The sequence below is a fragment of the Charadrius vociferus genome, unplaced genomic scaffold, assembly GCF_000708025.1.
Source record: "Charadrius vociferus isolate BGI_N301 unplaced genomic scaffold, ASM70802v2 scaffold202, whole genome shotgun sequence".
Taxonomy (NCBI): domain Eukaryota; kingdom Metazoa; phylum Chordata; class Aves; order Charadriiformes; family Charadriidae; genus Charadrius; species Charadrius vociferus.
The window spans coordinates 1,887,698-1,910,806 of record NW_009647242.1 but is presented as its reverse complement, the minus strand read 5'-3'; the positions used below and the strand labels follow the sequence as shown (position 1 = coordinate 1,910,806).

The 23,109-nt window shown below is 37.3% G+C and overlaps 1 protein-coding gene across 1 annotated transcript in view; it reads right to left on the bottom strand.

Annotated features, from left to right (window-relative positions):
• The window catches only part of PTPRM (protein tyrosine phosphatase, receptor type, M), a 379,063-nt gene that overhangs the window by 211,902 nt on the left and 144,052 nt on the right, over window positions 1–23,109 (bottom strand). Inside the window, exons 8-10 of the mRNA XM_009879983.1 lie at window positions 11,634–11,942; window positions 8,586–8,695; window positions 3,208–3,409 (exon numbers count right to left, since the gene is read on the bottom strand). Of these exons, the coding sequence (XP_009878285.1) occupies window positions 3,208–3,409; window positions 8,586–8,695; window positions 11,634–11,942 (621 nt within the window). The remainder of the gene's footprint in view (window positions 1–3,207; window positions 3,410–8,585; window positions 8,696–11,633; window positions 11,943–23,109) is intronic.

The window sequence follows — 23,109 nt, the reverse complement described above, 5'->3', positions numbered from 1 at the left end:
TTATTCTGTTTACAATTCTGGATATAAGGCACAAACCTTTAGACTAATCATTTTAAGTAATTTGTGAACCCACTTTGAAAAGCCTAAAAGCATAAAATTCCACAGTACTTTAAAGATTCGTAGACAATTTGCACATATTTCAGTTTTGAATATCCAGAACTTGTTCACATAATGCCCCATTCTCAAGCTGACTATCCTGAAAATAAGGGAAGCACGGAGTAACTGCATCTCCAAAAAACTGTATTAACTCTGAACGCTTTTGGAACACTGTGTCATTTCTTGCCCTTGTTCTCCTGCCCACATCTTAACAAGTCTTGTAATCTTCCTAACCTACGACTCCTAGGTCCCTGCTTGCACTCTTTACTAATCTTAGTCTCCCTTCACCAAAATTATCTTCCTGTCCAGGATATGAGTTGTGGTTCTCTCAGTCCTACCTTTTAGTCCTGGCTCCTTTTTCTGTTCTCCACAGACACTTGGACATTATCTATTCTTAGACTTTTCTCCTGTCTAGGTTAGGACTCTTCCTCCTCCACACTGCCCACATGTAAAGAAGGAGCTTATCAATACACAGAGAAAACAGGAGCTATTCTTCCTGTTCACAGTTTTTGCAACTGCACACCCTGGTCTTCAACAGCAAAGCTCAGATGCACTAAAAGGAAAGGCCCTTACAGACTCTATCTGTGTTGGGCCACACTGAGTTGACGAACATGCAGGCAAGGCTCTAAAAGCTTGGAGAACTTAAATCTATTTAGTGAGGATGTCATCTGTGGTGACATTCGATGCTCAGTTCTGTCAAGTTTCCACCATTTGTGTGCAAACTGCAACTTTTACAAATTGCCCAAATCTGCACAGATTTTCAGAGCAATGACTCAGAGTAATGTCTTCTTGCTAAATATTTAAATCCCTGTTTGAAAGCACTTCAGTAACGTGTTGGTCACCAGAATTTTTCATGATGTCAGCCATGTTCCTGAAATGGATGAAATCCTTCTTTATATGAAAGGCAACATACAAAATTTCAGCCCACACAGCTGACTTTTCACAAAGTTATATGCAACAGAAAACAGTCTTCTAACTTCTTCAGAAGTGCCCATCAATTTTGATAACAGGCCCTGTTATGAGCTCTGGTTTTGGTAATACATATTTACATATAGATCACTTTACCCATCAGTGCCAATCACACAACTGTAGAATAAAACATCACAACTATTTACAGTACAGAATATCACCACTCAAACACTTAAGACAGGAAATAAGAGTATTTTATTCAAATGAAAATGCAGTCTAGAGTCAGACAAATTAAAATGCAATGACTCAATTCAGAAATTGGTCAGAATGCACTGTTGCCACCTCATCTGTTCTAAAAAATAGTAAAACCTTTTATCCATAAATGTTCAGCTTTTTCATTTCACTCCTCTCCAAAATGGAGAGCAGTGGTCACATCAATAGCCTCAAAGCCTTACAGTGAGACAACGAGATGACAAGCTAATAGCACTGCAAAGAGGGTACCATATTCAAAAGCTAAAATTTCAGTTGTGATTTTTCAATGATACTAAGAAATGTATGCATTGTGCTTCTATTCTAAATTCATCCAGAGATTGGATTTCACTACCCAAAGACAAGTCATTAACATTCCCTGTTAGTGCAGTAACTAACATGAAGTAATGAGAGAGTGGGCTGCAGACAAGACGGCTTGCAGAACCTCGCCACATGGTAGCTTGGAGGTTAGTCTCATCCCCAAGCATGCCTGCAATATCTTTCAATGAGTTTTAGTTGGTAGTTGGTGACATATCTACTTTAGAAAAGAAAAACAACTTAAGATCCAGCCCGATTCCCAGATGTCTAGATTCTTCTCCACTCTCAATAGTCTCCTTCCTTCCTCATTCTAATAAGGGCTGATTCCACCATCCTAACTCATATCAAGTCTTGCTATGTCAAAAGTTGATTTCTGACATAGAAAGTTTCTGCGCAGTACAGGAAATGGGATGGAAAATGAACCTCATCATTTCTGAACAGTGTTAATTATGTTTAGACTTTCTATAAAGAAGAATTTTCTAACTTGAAAATTAACAACTTTTTTTTTTGTTCTCTACAAACACCTGTATTGGCAATAATTTCCACCTTGCCTTAACTGCCTTTTCCTATAAAAAGAAAAAAGAAACTGCTCTACTTCTGATTAACACTTGTGGGTTTTTTTTTCATTCCAGTGAGGACAGAAAATGAGTGATGGGGAAAAGTACAAAGAATGAGAGTAAAAGAAAAAGAATATTTTCCACCCAAATGCCTTCCTTTATCGTTTCTGAAAAGCAAAGTTGACCACAAATAGCTAAGGTAATTTTCTGTAAATATTATCAAGGGGCCATAGTTCAATTCCCAAGAAGATTGTAGGGAAGTGAAGAGTAAAGGGATTTCAACTGTAACTTTGCAAAACATTTTGTCATCAATTACATAAGCATTTTCAAGTATGTAATAGTATTGCACCCCATCAGCTAGAGAAATGAAGTGTTCCTCTGCCTCTGGGAGGGCTTTAAAATACCGTTCATGGATCTGCAGAAGTGACAGAGTCATGCTGCTGTTATCTGAAAACCACTAGTCCTGATGTTCTTGTCTAATACAGTTTCATATCCACTTCAGTCCACACGCCTGCTAGGAACATACGCGGGCTGGCAGTTAGTTACACTTTCTACGCGAGTGCTCGACATATAGTATTTCTGCTCTACTCTCAATTGTTCATGGCTCATTAAAGAGATTTTCCAGCACCGTTACTGTACTAATTTAGAATCATGTCAAGGCTGACTAAGCTCTGAATGGAACCCTCATCCTCATGTCCAAAAAGCCCTATGCTAAATGTTGCAACAGCAGCTGGCACTGACTGCAGGCACATAATTCACAGGGTTTCTTGGGTGATAAGTTACAGTTGTGAATAGGAATTTCAAAGTACGAGCTGATATTTAAGCACTTGGAAGTTTTTCAGACATGTTAACATGTCTGAAACAAACACTTTGTTAACAAACACTTTGACATCTTCAGGGATAAACGCACTTGGAAGTTTTTCAGACATGTTAATGTCCGTCACTTTGACATCTTCAGGGATAAATGTGTATTTTATTTTTTCAATTTACTGACTGCTAAATCCTAAAGAAGAAGTAAACAAGAAAAGAATTACCCATGTCATTATCACAAGCAAACAACAATATTGTTTACAAGTACCTGATATTTTAGTGGTGAACTGATTTGTGATTGGAGGTCCAAAGCCTTTAGCTGTGCTGGCTCTTATGGTAAAAGAGTAGGTAGTGCCAGGATACAGTCCAAAAAAGAGATAGTGCGTTTCATTTCCTAGCTTTGAGACTCGTCCACTTTGATTGGATAAATCTATTTCTGGGTCAAAGGAACTGACTGCTTTGTAGGTGATCTGCAAAAGAATAAGAAAGTTATAAACTGCCTTGAGCAGATGGACAGAGATTGCATCTTTATCCAGTAAACCCTTCTGATGTATGCGCTGTCAGACATTTTATGATAAGCTATCTTACTCTCATGTACTCTTCAAATCCCGAATCCCACGAAGGGACACAGAAGCTCAGCCATAACTGGTATGAGTTATTACTTTTATAGATATAGAGACTTAGAGGCAGCTAGATTACAACTCTAAAAGATGGGTTCGGGCTTACATTAATTCTTTCAAGATGCTGGCTTTACCAGTGTCATTTTTTGAATTCATCATACTGTTGGTTTTGGATCAGTAACAGTAACAAAACCAAACCAACCAGGTAAAAACAGACAAGCGAATAACAGAAGATGTAGCCCCCAGTTCCAGCTGACTTCACTAAAATTACACTTTGCTCTGAATAAGATTATCCATAAAAGATGATAAGGGCAGCTTAAGGCAAATTTTTCAGAAAGTGGGTAAAGCTTGTATTTTAGTCTGAAGCTTAGCTATTGTAATTGCTAATTTGGAAATTTTCAGGTTATTATATTGTACCTAGGTCAGATTCTCATTTGGAGGAAAGGAGAGATAAAATGTTAAGTAATATATGCAGACTATATATTGTATCCTCAGTTCCTTCTTTGATTCAAACAGTATTTTTAGTTTTCATTAGAAATGTTAATATAAGTTCACAGTAAAACTTGATCCAGATTTCTTCTATTAATTACTAATTTCCATGCACTGTAATGAGAATTTAAAAATAAGAAATCCATTAAAAAATTGAAAAGTAAAAATGATTCATCCCTCCTTTTTACTTTTAAAGTTTCATTTGTATGCGAATAATTCCAACACTCTTATTATACAAAGTGATAACTGACATTCTTTTTGCTATATTTATTCCATATCATTATAATTAAGAAGGCACATAAAACAATACATAGAAACATCCAAGTGTGGGCATTACACATTACCTTAAACACTTGCTATTTCCTAAAACCTCTGACTTAATGAAAATTGATTTTTATATGACCCATCTAATATAACATCAATAATGTGCTGAAAATTAGTAATAAAAACTTTGATACCATCTAGGTAAACACCGACATTATTGCAGTAGATACAGGCAGATCCTCTACAACTCCTCATACATAAATTGAACTGAAAGTGCCTTAAAAACTCTCCTCTAAATATACCAGAAGACAGAAGAAGATTACACTACCAAATACCTGAAATTTTTTCAGTAAAGAAATTAAGGTTACATATTGCCCTAAAGAACTTCCCTTCCTGACGGTAAGTGTTGTTATGTCTGCTTGTGGGAGAGTGGGTCAGAACTTTTTTTTGAAATTTTAAAAGACAGGTTAGACAACTACATTGTAACTGTTTTATACATAGCTGATCCTGTTTTGCTGCAGACATGTGAATTAAATGACCTCTTGTAGCTCCCTTTAACTCTGTTTTCTATATTTCTATGATTCGTAACTAGATTTTCCAAAATCTCACTTAAATCCTATTCAAAATAAAATCAGGCTATTGGAGACTCTGCAGCCTATGTTAAGAGTCTTAAAATTTTGGGGCAGTGTTTAGTTATTAGAAGCTAAGTGCCTGACGTTCTGTAATGAAGTAAGTTCTTCCATGGATCATGCAGAACACATGGAAAAAATAAGTGTTTTGCCTGGTTAAAATGAACTTGCACTGTTTCTGTATTTCCCTCCTACCTTTTTTTTTTTAAACTGATTTCTTATGTCCACCATTGCTAACACCAGTTCAGCTTTGCAGTGAATGACAAAAAAAGGGCATGAGGGTCATTTTTTTACTGGATATTGACTATTTTTATCAAATTTAGATGAAACCTTGCCCAAAGGACTAATCCCTTTATTCCTACAACTGTGGACCTGTACTGGTGACAGAGGAGCAAAATGGTATAATTTGTCATTATGTCATTTCTTCATCTAAAGGCTTTTTTCTTTAAATATTGGTTTAATAAATGGATTTGCACTTAATTTGACAACAGCAATACTTGATACTTTAATACTTGATACTTCAACACAGTTTTTCCCAGCACGTTAAAAGACTGTCTCCTTCAGGCACTAAAAACAAATGCCTGGCCCCAGAAAACAGACTAAGTTACAAGATTTTTAACAACATAGAAAGTTAGGTACTCAGAGCAAGAAATGCTGGACACAGAGGTGAGATTGAGCTTTCCCTCTGGGTGCAGGTATGCAGACCCATGACTGAACATTAAGTTTATCTGTCTGCTGGCATCAAGAGCCTGGGCCCTCCTGCCGAAAGAAGGTGTCTGCTGCTGTAGTCTTCAGGCTGCCTCTATAAAAAATGTCTATCAGCTGAACTGGAATGAGCAACCTTGCTCCTAGATCTGACTCAGGCTTACACACTTGCAGTTTTGCCTCACTTAAGCTGTGTATCTTCAATTCTAGGCTAAAGCACCCAGCAGTCTCATACACACTTTCCTGATAGCACTACAATTCTTTCACCCCTGGTTGTGTACTGCCCAGTGGTGGTTAACTGGTGAATGGAAGGAACATTCAGACCTTGCTGCGGCTCTGCACCTGAGTCACTCGCTTGCAAGCAGATCATCATGAATTGTGGAATCCCTCAGGCTGAAATATCCCCTACCAAGGCCTGCCCCTTGTTAGTGCTCATCTGCTAGGCCATTCTCTGTAAGCTGAATGCTATGAGCACCATAGGTTTCATGAACATACCAAACAGGGCATATGTTTGTATAGGAGCAGCTTTAACGGCTATTCTTTTTAGATCAGAATTGTTGATGTACACACAGTCAAGGCTTAGATGCCTCTTCGCCTTAGCTTTGGCTTGCAACAAGGCATAGGCAGGAGCTAGACACCTCACTTCTCAAGCTTGGGCGATTTGGAGCTGTGCTGGATGCATTACCTTGACAGCACAATGATCAGCCAGGGAGGAGCTTACTGAGACATCACGGATAGTCTAAATCAACCTATAAAACACAGGCACCTAAATTTCATCTAACTTGTCTGGATCTTATCCTGTAAGCTACTTCAGTTAGCTAAAATATACCTGAATTATACTTTCACCTGAAGTACATATTTAAAACAGGCAAAATGTCCCTGTAATTCACTGTGTATATTTGTTGGGCTCCAGGTATTTTACCAGTCATATTTATAAAAACTTTGTAATACATTTTAGGCTTTTAAGCAAACATCAGGGCAGAAAAAGTATTGACAAACACGCTTTCAAGCAACTATGTGTCTGTTCACATTCAGCCACCTGACTGGACTGGGTTGGCATCTTTAAAACAAGGGATGGTTTGATTGCATCAGTCTGTTGGTATCTTTTATTTTAAAATTAATTAAATCAAGCTTCTGATTTAACTGATTGCCTTGCTGCCTCCATCTCTGCTTTGAGGTGTATTAGACAAGCAGTATAAGGACATATCAGTATTTTCTTTTCAATATTCTCTTCACTGTTGGAATGTTAGGTTCTTTTGATGTTCAGAGACTCGCACAGTCCTGACTATCTTAGAAAGTCTGGACAAGCTATTCTTTTCCACCTCTGAATACATCTCCACAACTCCTATTACAGCTGATGGAGTTACGTATGTATATACATTTAAGAATGAATTCCATGTATACAGTTGCCATGGTTTCAGCTGGGATAGAGTGGACCTTCTTACTAGCAGCTGGTATAGTGCTATGTCTTGGATTTGCGATGAAAATAGTGTTGGTAAAACACTGATTGTTTTGGTTGTTGGTAAACAGTCAAGGCCCTTCCTGCTCCTCACACTGCCCCGCCAGCAAGTAGGCTGGGGGTGCACAAAATGTTGGGAGAAGACACAGCCAGGACAGCTGTCCTCAACTGGCCGAAGGGCTATTCCATACCATGTGATGTCATGCTCAGTATATAAACCTGGGAGAAGAAGAGGGAAGGGGGGAGACGTTCGGAGTTATGGCATTTATCTTCCCAAGTGACCATGACAGTAACCATGACACATGACGGAGCCCTGCTTTCCTGGAGATGGCTGAACACCTGCCTGCTGATGGGAAACAGTGATGAATTCCTTGTTTTGTTTTGCTTGTGTGCACGGCTTTTGCTTTGCTTGTTAAACTGTCTTCATCTCAACCGATGAGTTTTTTCTCACTTTTACTCCGATTCTCTCCCTCATCCCAGCTGGGGGGAGTGAGCGAGTGGCTGTGTGGTCCTAGTTGCTGGCGGGGGTTAAACCATGACAACAGTGCATATACTCCTCAGAAATGTAATTAGACATGCATGCATGTTTGTAAGTAGAAAGATGATTCACCACTGTGTGTTCCTATGTACAGAAAGCCTAACATCAATAAAAACATTAACATATTAACTAAAACATTCTGATCCCTGAAGATAGGCAACTGTTGAACAGTTGGAAAGTAGTTAGCTTTATAAAAAATCAATTCATACTTTTTCATAACATTTTATCCTCTTACAATAAAATAGTTTTCAAAACAGTATCAATAGGTTACCATACAATTTATCTTTTCTTTTACACCATATCTCGTTTAGGTGGGGTTTTTTTAAACAAAGAATTTCAATACCAATTTTGTAGTAAGGTCAGGTAAGAAGCTTAACAGTGATTACTGTCTGACAGCTTAATCTGTGCAGTCTTTTGTCAATTTTTCTAAAAGGTATTCAGGCAGAGGTTCCACATGACGAAAAGCAGTGATTTTTAGACATCTAACAACATACAATTTTGGTGAATTTGCATTTAAAAAATGCTAGATTTTTTTTAATTATGCCTGCTTGTTTCTATTACAATAGGCTTCCTGTAATGAGTCTTTATCTAAATGTGATGTTGACTGTCACCACTGTGTTATGTCTCCTATTTTTTAAAAAATTCATTAGAATCTGTCTTTCAATCTTTTAAATATTTGATCCACATTACTAGACAGAATGCTATATCACATGGTTCCAAAAATAGCAGTTTTCTTAAAGCTGATAATACAGGGACATTTTGGGTCCTGCATAATTCAATCCTACATTATATGTTTGACTTTATTACTTTGCAAGTGCTACTATCTTTGAAAAGAAGATAATAGCATAAACATAAACTAGAAAAAAAAATTTCTTGCTGATTGTGTGCTTTTGTAAATCAAAACTATGCATAAAAATTAAAACATAGCAAAATGCTAGGTACCTCATACAAAGTAATCACACCATATGTTTGCGCCGGCTCTCTCCATTGAAGAAAAATCTTCTCTTCAAAGGTGCTCCCTTGAATGGATTCAAGTGGCACAGCACTCGGGACTAATGGATAAAAAATAGGAAAAACGCTGTTTTGAGAAACATTTCAGAAGGAGACACTCACTTAACATTTGTGCTGTTGAGGAATAAAAACCATCCCACTATTATTTCCCCAAGACTGAAGCAAAGGCCAGGGTAGCGCAGGAGGAGAATGGTTTATTAAACGAGATGGTGCCATTAAAGGAACATATACGTCACCTTCGGTGTAAGAAAGAATTAGTGAGCATTGCACTTTTCCCATAAAACACTACTGATGAAAATAAAGGACAAATAAGCTTTTTATAAAGAGTTAGGCAACATCTCAAACACATTCTTGTAAATAAAACCTACTTGTGACACCTACTTACCAATAGTGTTACTGTCCCATAGTGAAAAACATATTAAACATTCATATATGAAAATGGAGAAGCATTGAAAAATGAAGGTAGAGTTTCAACAAACTGAACTAGAATGGTTAGCTTGAAGAGATGAGCCACATGTTGCATAGGACAGCGATGCTCACTGACATTAGGCCTGAAGACCTACAACAGGTTGAGCATAAGGAAATTATGACGTAGCGAAACTGAAAATATGACATTATTCATTTTTCTTAAAGTCTCTTAATTTATGAAAATGACCTCTGCAGATTTAGGATGTCAGAAGGTTCTGACAAAAGGTATGTCAACTGCTCTCAGGTATATACTTCTATTTTCTGTTTGTTTTGCAACAGCCACCTTATCCCCAAGCCGACCTCAACGCAGGTTTCAGAGAAGGAAGTGTTTAAACAGCACATGGATATGTATCTGCAATTTTATTTTTGTAACAACACTTGCAATGGAACATGGAAAGAAAATCCTGAAAAATGTACACAGGACTGTTGTGAGGCAACAGGTATTTTTATGTGTTAGCACTTTTCTACAAACCACATGTGAAAATTCAGTAAGAAGATACACTTAATATTTTCCACATGCTCGACAAAGAAGGTGGAAACTACTTGCTGCAGTGGTTGAAATAACTTCTCAGACCCCTTACTGAGATTTACCAGAATGGTTAAAGAATAGGAAGATCTTCAAGAAAGACATTTGGTGACTCCTTCCCGTTGCTAGGTCCGACAGAGCACTATCCTCCTCCTACTGCTCCATGCTGTTGGTCTGGAAGTTTACACAGTTTGAGATTTTCATAATCACATCTCCATAGCTCTCTGCAGAGTCCATTGCTTTACCAAGGGGAAGCTCCAAGAACACAGGTGATGGTTTCTGAACTGGCTTACCAGTCTTGTATGGACCAGTAAGATTACGCCTTTAGGACAACCTTAAGCCTGGGCACTAAACTTTGTTTCCAAGAAGGAGAGAACTGGCAAAACTCATTTGGAATCATGGGGTTAAGGATTTATGTGGAAAGGGAGAGGAATTAAATACAGTGTAAATAAGTTGGAAGCATAGCAAAACACTGTGGTAACTCTCTAAAATTATCTGAAGGCCATAAACTGAGCAGTTATGCCATGAGGGAGCAGAAGTTACCTAGAGACGTTGTACGATATCTGTCTTTGGAGACACTCAAAACTCAACTGTACAAAACCTTGAGCAATCTGCTTTCACTCAATCTGTTCTGAGCAAAAGGTTGGACTAAATGAGCTCTGGAGGTCCTTTGCAACCTACATGACTGGGTGATTAAAAAAATTATCATGATGATTTGGGTCAGTATACTCTGTTGTGATACATCCAGATTTATGTACCTTACTGAAAGTGTATGGTATACTACAACATTATAATTTTTGTCCAAGGTATTCTCTCAACCACTTACGCTGTTTTTTTAATAGATCTTGGAATAACATAAAGTTCCAGAGGGCCAGGAATAAGAAAATACTACTAAAATTTTAGAGAAAATACATAAACAGCCCAGATAACAAAAAGGTCTTTAGATTTGTCATCCTATAATTGAAATGAATCAAAATTAGAGGATGACAGCAAAATTAATTGTAATTAAACAATTTTTTTGTTAGCTATGCTTTGTCAAATCTGTTGCATTAGCGACTATATACTCCTAAATTGTTTAATTTATTCCCTCATATATTTTGATTAGAAATCAGTACTACACAAAACAAATACAGCATATATTCAATTATTTAATAGGTTTAAATGACAGACTTCAAGTATTTATTATAAGCGGAACTCATCATTGCTGAAGTTTTTTCTAGAAATCTTTCCAACGTGTTTGGAATAAATCTGTCATTGATCTGGAAGAAAATAGAAAGCCATGCCTGTTCAGACTGCAGATGATGAAAAGAGGAGGAGGACGGATCTATTATATAAGGCAATGCCAGTCATTTGATATGGTTTCTTTGAACAGCATGCATTTTAAAATGCCTAAAAGTAAGCTCAAAAAAACTAAGGCACACTTGTAGAGGGCACTAAGGGGCTACACCTCAGCACGGAGTGTTCTGGAAAGATGAAACTGATGCCTGGTGCATGACCAATTCAACAAGGAAGTCCCATTTTGGTATCACAATAATATCATAGAGGACTTAGGAGGATGGTATAACCTTTTCATGCACTATTGTTAGAGCATTACAGAGATACAGTAGCCAATTCTGCTGTCCATGCTTCAAAAAGAGTTTCACAAATTATGTTATTGCTCTAAATGAAAAAATGGAGGATACTGAGGACAGTCACGTGAAATTTCTTCAAACTGATACTAGAACTTTTAAAAGGAAGAACATAGTTCAAGCACAAGTTATGAGTTTAATGAAGAAATGATTAAATGATGTGTGTTGTTATAGGTTATGTGAAAGATCATTATAACATTTTTAACAGACCCTTTACTGCCTTAAAATTGGTGAAGTTGGTGGAAAATCTGTTACAGATTTTAGTGAAGTAGAACATGCGCTTATTTAGAAAAGTGTATTGACTATCAGGTAGTATGCATTTACAATGTATACGTACATGTAAACACAAAAACTCACCATCTTCATCAGTTTGTACTACAAGTTCTTGGCTTTCTTTTCGTCCTTCGGGATTCATTAGTACTAATTTGATGCTGACATTTGTGTATGGTGATAGATTAGTAATTGTGTGCTGGGGATGTGAACTTTCTGTATCCCAGCTTACTTCTTCTCTCACTTGCTCTTGTCCTCCAGCCTGGTAACGGTAATGGACTGTGAGGTTGTATCGATGGCAACGCGTGACATTATATCCAAATGGTTCCCAGCAAATAGTGATTTGTCTAGATTTGATCTCCACAACCTCTAGTTTTCGTGGCCCACGCATTGGATCTGCAAAATTACCAACATAATTCTGGTATGATTATTTATTCATATTATAATAGTAAGTAACATGAGAAACAAGAAGTTATGCAGTTCTATAAATAAGACATATAAGCAGAAACAGAAATTCATTGCTTTATCTCTTGTAGTGCAAATGACAATAAAAGTATAGGTCTCTGAAAAATCAGGAAAAAACAGTGTGAAAAGGAGAGAGAAGTGTCTTTGATGAAAAATGAAGACCAAACAAAATACAAGAGGGTTTTTATGCTTAAAACTCGAAGTGCATGACACAGTTTCAATGACGCTTGTTTTTTAAGTATCTGTTGCTTGCAAAAAATAAGTATTTTTTTACAAATTAATTTGTGTTAACACCTTTAGAGAAAAAAAAACTTCACAAAACAAGTATCTAAAAAGAAAAGGTAATTTTAGGGAAAAATTGCCAATACTTGGTGATTTTCTCACAGGACTGTTTATACAAAGAAAAAGTGTCAGGTGGTTCTTCAGCTATTTCTTATTCATTTGTTTTTAAGTTAGACTGAATGCAATTACTCAATCTCTATTTGGCCAGGACATAAAGTTAATATTCCAATTCCTTTAAAATAGTCCATAGGGTTCTTTTCCTGTAAACAGTAGTTGCGCATAGCTTCTTTCTTTTTTTTACCACATCTAAAATAAACAGTCCAAATACTCATTTTGTAGCAGTGGTTTAGCAAAGAATCAAAAGAAACAGACAGGAGGTACATCAGCCGATATCCTACTGCATCTGTGCTTTCCTAGAGATCTCCCAGTTGATAACCAGCCATAAATCCCATCTAATAAAATCATACCCAAGAACTTATGGCTCTATATACAAGAACCAAAGGCTGTGGTTGATGAAGTTAAATCTTCCTACTGGTCCCAGCAATTAAGATAGAAAAGTGAACCCAGATTTCCACCGTACTACAGCAAAACCACTGAGTTGACACACACCCTACATTTTTAAAATACTGTCATTAACAGAGCTATTACACATATTTAGCAATAATCTGGGTTTCTTTCATATTGGAGCCCTCAACAAGATTAAAGACAATGTCTGGTTTTATCCACTGCTTCACTTGTTAAATGCTCAGAAGACTTTTAATGAGCTAGAAGCCTCTTATACGTAAACAAATTAATATGCATCTTCCCTCTTTTATGTTTATTAATCAACATGTCTTCACTAGGAATGTTCTAAACAATTTACACAGGATTTCATCTTTTTACTTTTTAATAAAATCCCTGCATGCTTGAAATATTTGTTCAAAGATGTTATTCATCTTAACTCCTTGAAGAAAAGGTGTTAAGAAATTGCTTGTTCTCTCTAATGTCTACAAAGCAGGATATTTTTTTCCCCTTTCTAATCCCCCAGTGTTTTTTGTTGTTTTTTTTTTTTTTTAATTATTTGCCACTACCCAACAGTGTTGATCACCAACATAGAATATTTGCCAATTGGTGACAAAATGGCAATGCAAAACAAATTCATTAACAGAACAAATCCTGACTCCTTTCTAGTGACTAGAGTGACTGGTAAAAATGTCCTCTCCGAGGATAAATCACTATAAACCCATTTACCTGCTTCCACACTCAAATACCCCAGCTAAGAATCATGGCGTTTGGGGTGCTTGGGATATCTTCTGTTGCTACAACAATTAAGATTAATAAGAAACAAACCTCAAAGACTGGCAGGTCCTAAGAGTTTCAGGTCTTCCTTAAGCATTTACTTCTACATAATTCAGACATAAATTTAATGAAAAAGGAGTTTTCCTTTTTTATTTTTTTTGTTTCATACCAGCTTCTAAGCATTTCTTCATTTAGGTGAGACTACGAATAGCAAAAGACATTTGATAGGTATTGTGTAACTGTAATGCTATCTGAATGGGCTAAATAGGACTAGAAAATCAACAAAATTGAGGTGACCCTGACACACAACATTAAGTAGTTGAACAAAGTTCCTAGCTGCAAGAACATGGAACATCCTGCTTAGTTCTGTAGTAAGCACATCAGAAAATTCACAGGGGAGCTGAGAAATCATTTCATTAGAGACATAAAACTAATTCATAGCATTTTCAAACTGAAATTGAGTAGCTGTACAAAAAAACTGGATCAAAACCTATCCAAGATTTCTGCCCTGGAGGGAGATTTTCTTATGTCACGTTACCTTAATAAAAAGTACAAGTTAGCCCTCTAGTTAAATCTTGAAGTCATTGCTATGAGAATGACAGATACATTTTCACTTCTAACAAAACAGACCAGGGAAAAAAGAGATTAGATTGTAAAAGATGGAGACAAAACAGCTTTTGTTGATATTCACAGGATAAAGCTCATCAGACAAGGCAAATACCCTGGTTGCTTTGGTTCCTGACTTGATTCTGTAATCCACAGTACCAGCCAGCTATGCAGCTCACATCTGGTTTTCTTACCATTCATTCAGAGATTATGCAACTGATAGGTCCCTAATGACCCTTTCATGGGTCATTCGGGTAGTGTGTCAACCAGTCAATGTGTCAACCAATCAATGACAACACTTAGTGAAAAGAAAGGGAGAGGCAGGATATAAAAAACCCTGGGACACAACAAAGACATATAAAGAAAAATAAAGCAAGAGCTTATATGATGCAGTAGGTGGGATAACCACTGGTTTATGGGGGATGTCCACTGAGAAAGTGAGGTTGAATATTCCAAAGAGGTTTGCCCGTGAAAGCCTCTGAAGATACAGGTCTGTACTCCCAAGAATTTATCCACTTTGTGTCCTCAACCTCACTTTAAAATTCTCTAAATAGACATGGTTACTGGAATAGATGATTCTTTACTATTTCTTTTATCAAATAAACTTAATTCCTGAAGTACCACTACTTTATTTGCTCTATTTTTCTTTCCAATAACACGCCCCTTTCATTTATCAGACATGACTTCATTAGAGACCTGAGATATCACTTCTCATCTGCTCTATATAGTTGAGTTCTCAGTCATAACAGACCTATACGCTTCAAGTACATGACAATTTTTTGGTTAAATTAAGTTAATTCATACAGGAAGCAGGAAAGAGATGACGGGAAACATGTCTACTTTTAACCAGAAAAAAAAAAAAGGGTAACAATGGAACTTTTGGATTAAAAAAAACATGTGACTCAAAACAGCCATGAAAAATAGCAGTTATTGCAACAAAAAATAGAAAAAGAATTTTCCATTTGATCAAGTTAGCACTGAGCTCCTCTGGAGGTATCGTTCTATACCCCAGAGGAAATATTTAATGTGATATGGTTCTGAGAGCACAGTACATTGCTTTCAATACACTGGAAAGCATATGCTCTTCATCATGAAGGATGCAGGATATTCAGGGAAGAAAACTGTTAACCAACACAAAAAGAATGACAGCTAATGACCATGGTTTAAAAGGGAAAGCTGAATTAATTACCACAGCATGATGACTTCATTTAGTTTTTATTTTCTACAGGATCTTTTTATGACTTTCCCACAGTAAGCTCTCAACTTCAAGTGACAAAGTAAGCGTTCTATAGAGATGCTGCTGATGTGCTCATGAGACTTGCACTAACTATTCCCACAGTACTTGAAGGTTGTCATCGTAGCAATGGTCTGCTGTTGTTACCTTGCATCAGGTAAGTGACAGCTACATAGAGAAGTGTTGTTTCATAGTGCTAATCACAACTGAAATCTCATTTTTCAGAGCAGAAGATGAATAAGGAGATTAACATGCCACAACGATTATATTACATGCAACATATACACCTCATACCTCAACATCTATCTGCCGAACCTTTGTTTTTTCCTTACTTGGTGGAGGCCCACCTGCAGAGAGGTTATACAGCCAGACCTCTCCACTCACTCTGCAGTGCCCTAGACGAACTGAGCCTCTGTTGTTCCTCAGTATTCCAGCTATTTTCTTATGCCTCACTGGTGCAAATCATGAGGCGAATGGGGGAAATAAGGCCTACCAATTCATAAGAGAAGAAGTTTTTCCTCCCAAAGGTGCGCGCAGCCTGTCATGCCTGAAGCTTAGCCAGGTAGTTCTTACTAATTCCCCTTGCGGGTTCATGCTGCTCTCCTTCTGCCAGCTTCAGCAGGGTATCAAGCAGTGAAGTCTGACAGTTGCAGCTCTGACCTGAGGGACCAGCAAGCCTGGTTCTAGCCCCTGGCATTTTAGCATCCCATTTAATGGGTGATCTTGGCTCCTTCCCCGCTCCACTCTGTTTTCCTGAGAATATGGAGCAGAGACTGACAGACAGGATCAATTTCCATTGCAGCTGCAATTCACAGCTCATTTCTCTGGAACTTCACACTTTACCTCTTACCACAAGTACAATGCTTTTTCAGAAACTCAATTTCAGGATCACAGAGACATTTAGGGGTATTTTTAGCATCCTGCCATTGATCATCAAAACTTGGGTTTAGAATGAAAACTCAGACTGGAAGTTTTGCCTTTTCACCACAGACTGCACAGACCTACCGAAATAAGAGACGAAGAAAGGAACGGCATGGTGATTTTCAGCCGCTCCATGATACGCCAGTAGCTGCAGACATCTGGTATGTGTTAGGTACCATTTGAAAAACAACTGAACAATAGGAAGGAAGGATTTACTTCTTGTCTAGGCAAATTATTAGTGTGGTTTAGCTCTGTAATCACAATTTTTCTGATTTAAATTCCAGAATTGACTCTATTGTCCTTCCACAGGAAGCAAAGGATGAACAGAGCACGAAAATGTAAAAATTTAAGATGAAACCAGAATCATCTGAGAATTAAGATATTACCCACTACAGTTCTTTCAAAAATAAAATTTAACCAATGATAATTAAATGTGCAGGCTTTGTCACAGATTGCCTAAGCAGTCTTGTTCAATTTACTTAACATCTTCTCACACCAACTGCCTCTGAGTAAAGTGGGAACCATAGTACTCTAGCATCAGTGTAAGAGGGTGTTGCATATAATTTCATGAACACCTGCAAGGAACTTGCATACTACAGTGATGGAGACCAAAAGCACGTACAACCTTTAGCCTTGATTCCACACACTAAATCAGGGGCATATCTGATTCAGCAGACAATTTAAGACACGTGCTTTGTTTCAAGCAAGGCTACTTCTTTGAAAATGTGCTTTAAGAGTTCACCAACACTGGTAAAAGTGGTCAGACTGTCAGTGCACTTTACTGAATCAGAAGTACGTTCCAGGAAAGAACAAAGCAGAACAGCTGAGGAGAAGACACGAGAAGTTCACTTTTCTCTACAGAGAAACTACAATATGGAACACTTAAACATTAACAATGGAGACTACACAACTCTTACTTTATATATATTTACGCACACCATATTTCATCCATGTTTCTCCTTACTTGGTAAAACCCCACCTGCAGAGGTTATAAAGCCAGACTGCTCTACTAACTCAACAGTTCTCCAGTTAAACAGATACTCTGCTGCTCCTCAGTAGTCTCAATATTATGTTATGCCTCAGGGGCACAGATCATGAGGTAATGAAATATTTCATATATAGGGGTGAAATACCATTTCATGTATTGGGGAACAGACTATATGCCTCGTGAGCCAGCTGCTATCAAAGTAACAATGTTTTGTTTTTAGAAAACAAATCTCAATATTTGTACATCAACCCCAAAAAAGAAAATAGGTAAAATATGTTACTTATTTGGCTTGTCCTTATTTGATTTGATATCCAATCTATACATGACTGCAAACAATTTGAGGTTGTTTGCAGACTTGCTCAGACAGTTTTGTGAAAGAACACATTCAACTGTGATGGAGTGATTTCTATACTGTAATTATTCTTCATCTGAGTTCTTCAACAACAGAATGAAGTTCAAAAAGAGCTCTTCTTTGCTCAAAATACCCCAGGATTTATCAAATCTGGTAACACATCAGGGTTTTTTGAATTCCAATTTACCAAAAACTGCAGAGTGTAATGAGGAAAGAAATGATGGGCAAGATTTTGGGTGGTGTAATTTCACAGCTTTTTAACACATTTTTATTTTGGTCAATAGAAACACATCGGTTTTACACAGCTGCACCTAAAATCCAAAGGAGCAGTGAAATTTGTTAATACAAAGAACTGCTTTGTAGTTAGGACTAGAAGAAGAAAAGGGGCACTTTACCCTCATGATTTTTCATCCTGTCCATTATTTGGGTTACAAAAGAAAGGAATCAAAGAGAAGGCAAGCAAAGAAACAAAGGCACAAATGACTAATAAAATGAGCAAAATCAAAATCCTAATATGATATTGCTGATGTCATTGTCCTGCTGAGTCCAATCATTTTAAAGTGAAACCAAAGACTAAGCTACCAGTGTGCACAAAGCTCTCAAAGATCCAGAAACAACCCTTGGAGTAAAGAGGTGCACATTAGAGGTTGGTCATCTTACATATCTAAGAACACAGTGTGAAGAACACAGTGTGCTGTGGCAGCAAGCAAAAATATTTAAAGTAGCAAAGAACAACAGTAAATTTGTAAAAAACTTGAAACACTTTTCATCTGGGATATCTCTACTTCCTTTCATGGAGCAGCCATGGAAATTGATAACAATAGTTACTAAGATTATTTAGATAAAAGTAAATGACCACAGAAGATATCCAGCATCACCAGGAAAGATTTCAAGTGACGGTATTTAAAATTCTTACCGATCTTTCACTGTTACTTGCTAATAGCATTTCCAAAAGAACACGTCCCTCCTTCTGCAAAAACAGATGCCTCCCACAGAAAAGCAGCACTTCTATCAGTCTTCTAAACATACTCCCTGACACTTTAAAAAATGTTGGGATGCAAGCCCTGCAGAGTTTCAGTGCTAACAAGAGAAAGAACTATGAGACAGCAAAGCTGAAATGATAGTCAATCCAAAAGAGGAAGGAGTAATCAGTTTCATACATATATATATATATATTTATATGCTGAAAACGTGACTATGACATTTTTTCTTTGAGCAAATTCTGGAAAAATGTCTTCTTTTAAATTATATTCTTTTTAATTTATTATTATTATTATTTATAATTATATATTCTTTTAATTATATTCATGTGTCTTCCACAGTCAAAATGCCAGTAAAGGAAGATGAATGCAAGGGCATAGGCACCCTGAAGTTATCAGGATGCTACCTTTGGGCAGTACCCTGTGGGGATCCCTTCTGCAGCCTTCCAAGTTATTGGAGACTTATGAGCACTGAGAGGGCAGGAATAAGCTTCCTGCATACGTTTCCCCCAGCACCTTTACTAACATGATCAGCATCCACAGTGTCACAATGGAGAGAAGGCATCTGTAGGACAAGACTTAAGCATAAAGAAAACAAATCTCAGAGCAACCTCACCACAGATAGTTTTCTGTCTCTGGACTAAACCATGTCCCAGCATCTGAGAACTGGAAGACTCTCACTTACAGCATGTGCTCATACTCAGCCTCTTTTTCCTGCCAGAGATGTCAGCAGTCTACCAGGAAAAACAGAAAAGCTAGCATCTCCCAGACTATCCTGTTGTCAGTAAGATTACAGCTAACACCATTCTTCTTCAGCTTGGAACCAGTTGCAAGATCGTGCTTCCACTGATTTTGTTTTGCCATATATATACCTCAGAAGTATTGTGTAATTAAACCTTGTGTATCTGTATGAGGTATGACAATAGCATTTTTCCTAGTTTATATACAAAGAAGCTGAAGCTCAAAAGAAATGAATTCTCTGCTGAAGGTTACAAAGCATCAGCAAAAGCCATGGAATCCTAATTCCCAGTCTCATTTCTAACACAGCAGAACATAGCACTCAACAAGTTTTTTCTGTACTTTGTGGCCAGGACTGGGTAGTGCCAAAATGTCGGAGCTCAGAAAACAATAAAATACATACTCACAGCTCACAGCAGTAAAATGAGCAGGCCAAGTTCTTAAAATGAGCCAGTTTGAATCCTCACTCACTTCTCCTCAAATTCAAATGTGAGATATAGTAGAGGTCTACTTTTTCCAGGAAGGATCATAAGTACTAATATCAGCTTATGACTAGGAGGATTCTTTTTGTGATATTTCTAGTTGAAACACGAGCTAAAAATATTGGAATTCTTGGGAAAGAACCACGATGTTTAGCCAATTATAGAAGATTCATTGAAAGCATATTCTAACAGGCATCCAAGGCATCAGCTCACCGCTTACAAAAAATTAGTGTAGCTGTTGCTTGAAACCAGATGAGGCACTGGATTTAAGCTTTTAGTAACATATTGTTACAAGCACTGGACACAGAGACATGAAGGAGCGATATAATCCTGCATGAGACAGCTTCCTTAACTTTTTCATCTCCTGTTCTCCAGTTCATGGCTACACATATCGCATGAGGCCTGTGTCTTCAGACTGACATTCACAATTGCAAAATATATTGGTCTAACCATCAATAATGCCCTTTTAATCATCAATAACACCTTTTCAAAGTTAGCAGTATTTTTAACGTATTAGTTTCTATACATTTTCTTTCAGGAGAGAGCTGATAGCTTTTCACTTTATAGTAAAATTTAAATCTGAACCAACGCAAATTGAATCTAATATTTACGTTGTTGTCATTTTATAGGTACACTCTGAATGGTGAGTCATTTAAATTCTAATACATTTAAATAAGGAATGAAAGAAAAACATCATTTGATGTATTTTTGTCAAATTACCTACATTACATGATTACTCCTCCACAATCAAAATCAGATTTTAAGTATGAATGATACAAACAAGATTACATTCTGAATCTGCAACACAGATTTTAGCTGCTTGTTTAAAATGACATACCTAGCTATTCAGTAATCACTTTATAATAACCCCTTTCATTTCTAAATCTACTTAGCCATCAGCCACTAGTGAGGGAAATGCTGGCAGTGGTTTTTACAACTACATATTAGTTTTACATTTCATGACAAGCTAATTCTAGAGACTTCGAAAGACAGACAAGCATGTGTTCTTAAGGTTTTCTTTCTTTTGCATGAAGGAAGCACACATCTAACTGAGAAATGAAAAATAAAGAGTGCAGACATATATTTTTCACTTCACACATATGGCAGTGACAGTTTATCCCAACTTCACCCCAGGAACCTTCATGAATATGTAAATTAACAAGAAATAAAAGGTTGTAACAAATACCTCTCAGAAGAATTACTGTGGTGAGATGGCAAATAAAGTGGCTATTTCTGGTGGATGCTACCTTTGGTAAATCTACCTTTGGTAGATACTTGGATCAGAATGATCTTTGAGGAAAAGATGTATGTCACAAATATTGTCTCTCTCAGCAGAATCTATCACAAGTGTTTAACCCTTTTTCTGAGTTGATCACGTCTGGTTTACAGTGTCATTATTGTCCCTTCCTATCACATGTCCATCATACGTTAGGAAAGCAAACGCCATTATCTCCTGATCTGATACACAGGCACATTTAACCAGACATGTACCTCCACACCTGTAGCACCCTTCAGAAGCTGGCACAGGTAGCAGACTTCTAGACCAATTTATACAGCCTGCAGCCCGGATACTGCTCATATTTGAGAAGCCTCAGGCAACACAAAGGAAGCTGGCGGTCTGAGGAATTGCTCTTGCGGGCACCTGAAATACCTCCTTCACACAGTTACCACGCAACAGCATTGTCTTCACCGAACATGAAACCACCTGGTAATACTGGGTCAATACAGAAACTTTCAGATATACTAAGAGATGGTGCATGTGGCTGCCTCATAATTAAGTATATTCATGAGAACAATGGACGGAATTTGACAATGAACCACGAACAGAGGAAACGGCATTAACGTAAAACACACTCTTCTACTCAGTGGTCAAAAAATGGGAACCCAGGAGAAGAGTATAAACATTTACAAGTTCTGTTGTGAGGGAAAAATCTTTTTTCTAGTGCATTTTCCTGGAAATGGCTGGAATACATCTATGACACTGCAGTATGGCAAACCGTTCTCTTTAGACACTAATACAGTACATGTATTTTTGTACAGTAGGTGCCCCAATCACCTTCTAATTGTGACTAATATTAATGGCAAAGTATGCACTGTTTGCTCTGTTGTGTGACACGTTAGTATGTTTGAACTCATTAATTTTTATGGTATACCTTCTTGAGTTGCCCCTGAAGTCAGCTGGAGAAAAGATAAACCATTGTGTAAATTAGCGAAGGTTTCAGTTGTTCAATACCTGCCATGAAAGTAAAAGCCCAGAGACTGTTTATTATGTTGCGCAAAAGAATAAATGGGCAATGTTGTTTCATAGATCAGTCAGAATAAGATGTAGCAACGTGCTCTGGTTATCACTGTGGCCTATTGCTCCTGACAAATCACATTAATTCAGAGCCGTTAGGTACAGTGGTGTTAGCTAAATTGGGGATTGAGAACAGGCCTTTATTGAACCTAGATGACAGGACAACATGGTCATATAAATCTACGTAAAAGAGAAAATGCCACCAATCAATGTTACTCGTCTAAAAAGAGTATTTACTATTCTTTCTAGTCTGACATGTGCAATCAACCTTAACCAAACGATGTAGAGTAAGATCGGTTTTGACAAATAACTCTCAAACGCATAAACCTGATAAATGAATGAGATTCTCTGTAACAACTGGTAAAAGAAACTTTGAACTTACATACATGTCAAAAGGGAACAGAATATTCTGCCTTCCTACTACACTATCACGTTGCTGACTAATATTAACCCATAAGTACAGTATTAAATGAGAGGTAAGTACTGTAAAGTTGAGAAGATCATCTGTTTAATTTGTGACAAGACCCCTTCCCAATAGAACGTCCTACACAATTCCCAGTCAGTCTGCATACAGCCTTTAACTTTCCTCAGGTTAGACCCATCCTCAGGATTTTTCCAGGAACTTCACACGAGCCTGAGGAGTGACTAGCTACTGAGTAAACGAGGGTGCTTTTTCACCCACCAATCTAAACTACCATCTTTGTCTTTGTACACTGTCAGTAACTAATAAATTGGGCCTCAATATCAGTTGCATCATTGAACTCTCTGATTCCTGTGTCAAGGTAGCCCAAACGAGAGCAGTACTTTACTCAGACTTTCTTAAAAGAAGGAAAATACAAACTTCTCCCATGCTATCCATGTAACTCATCAGGTTTCGGATGTTTTAATTTAGAATGATATAAGAACTGACACAAATGATACAGGTAAGGTAATTTTTGTTT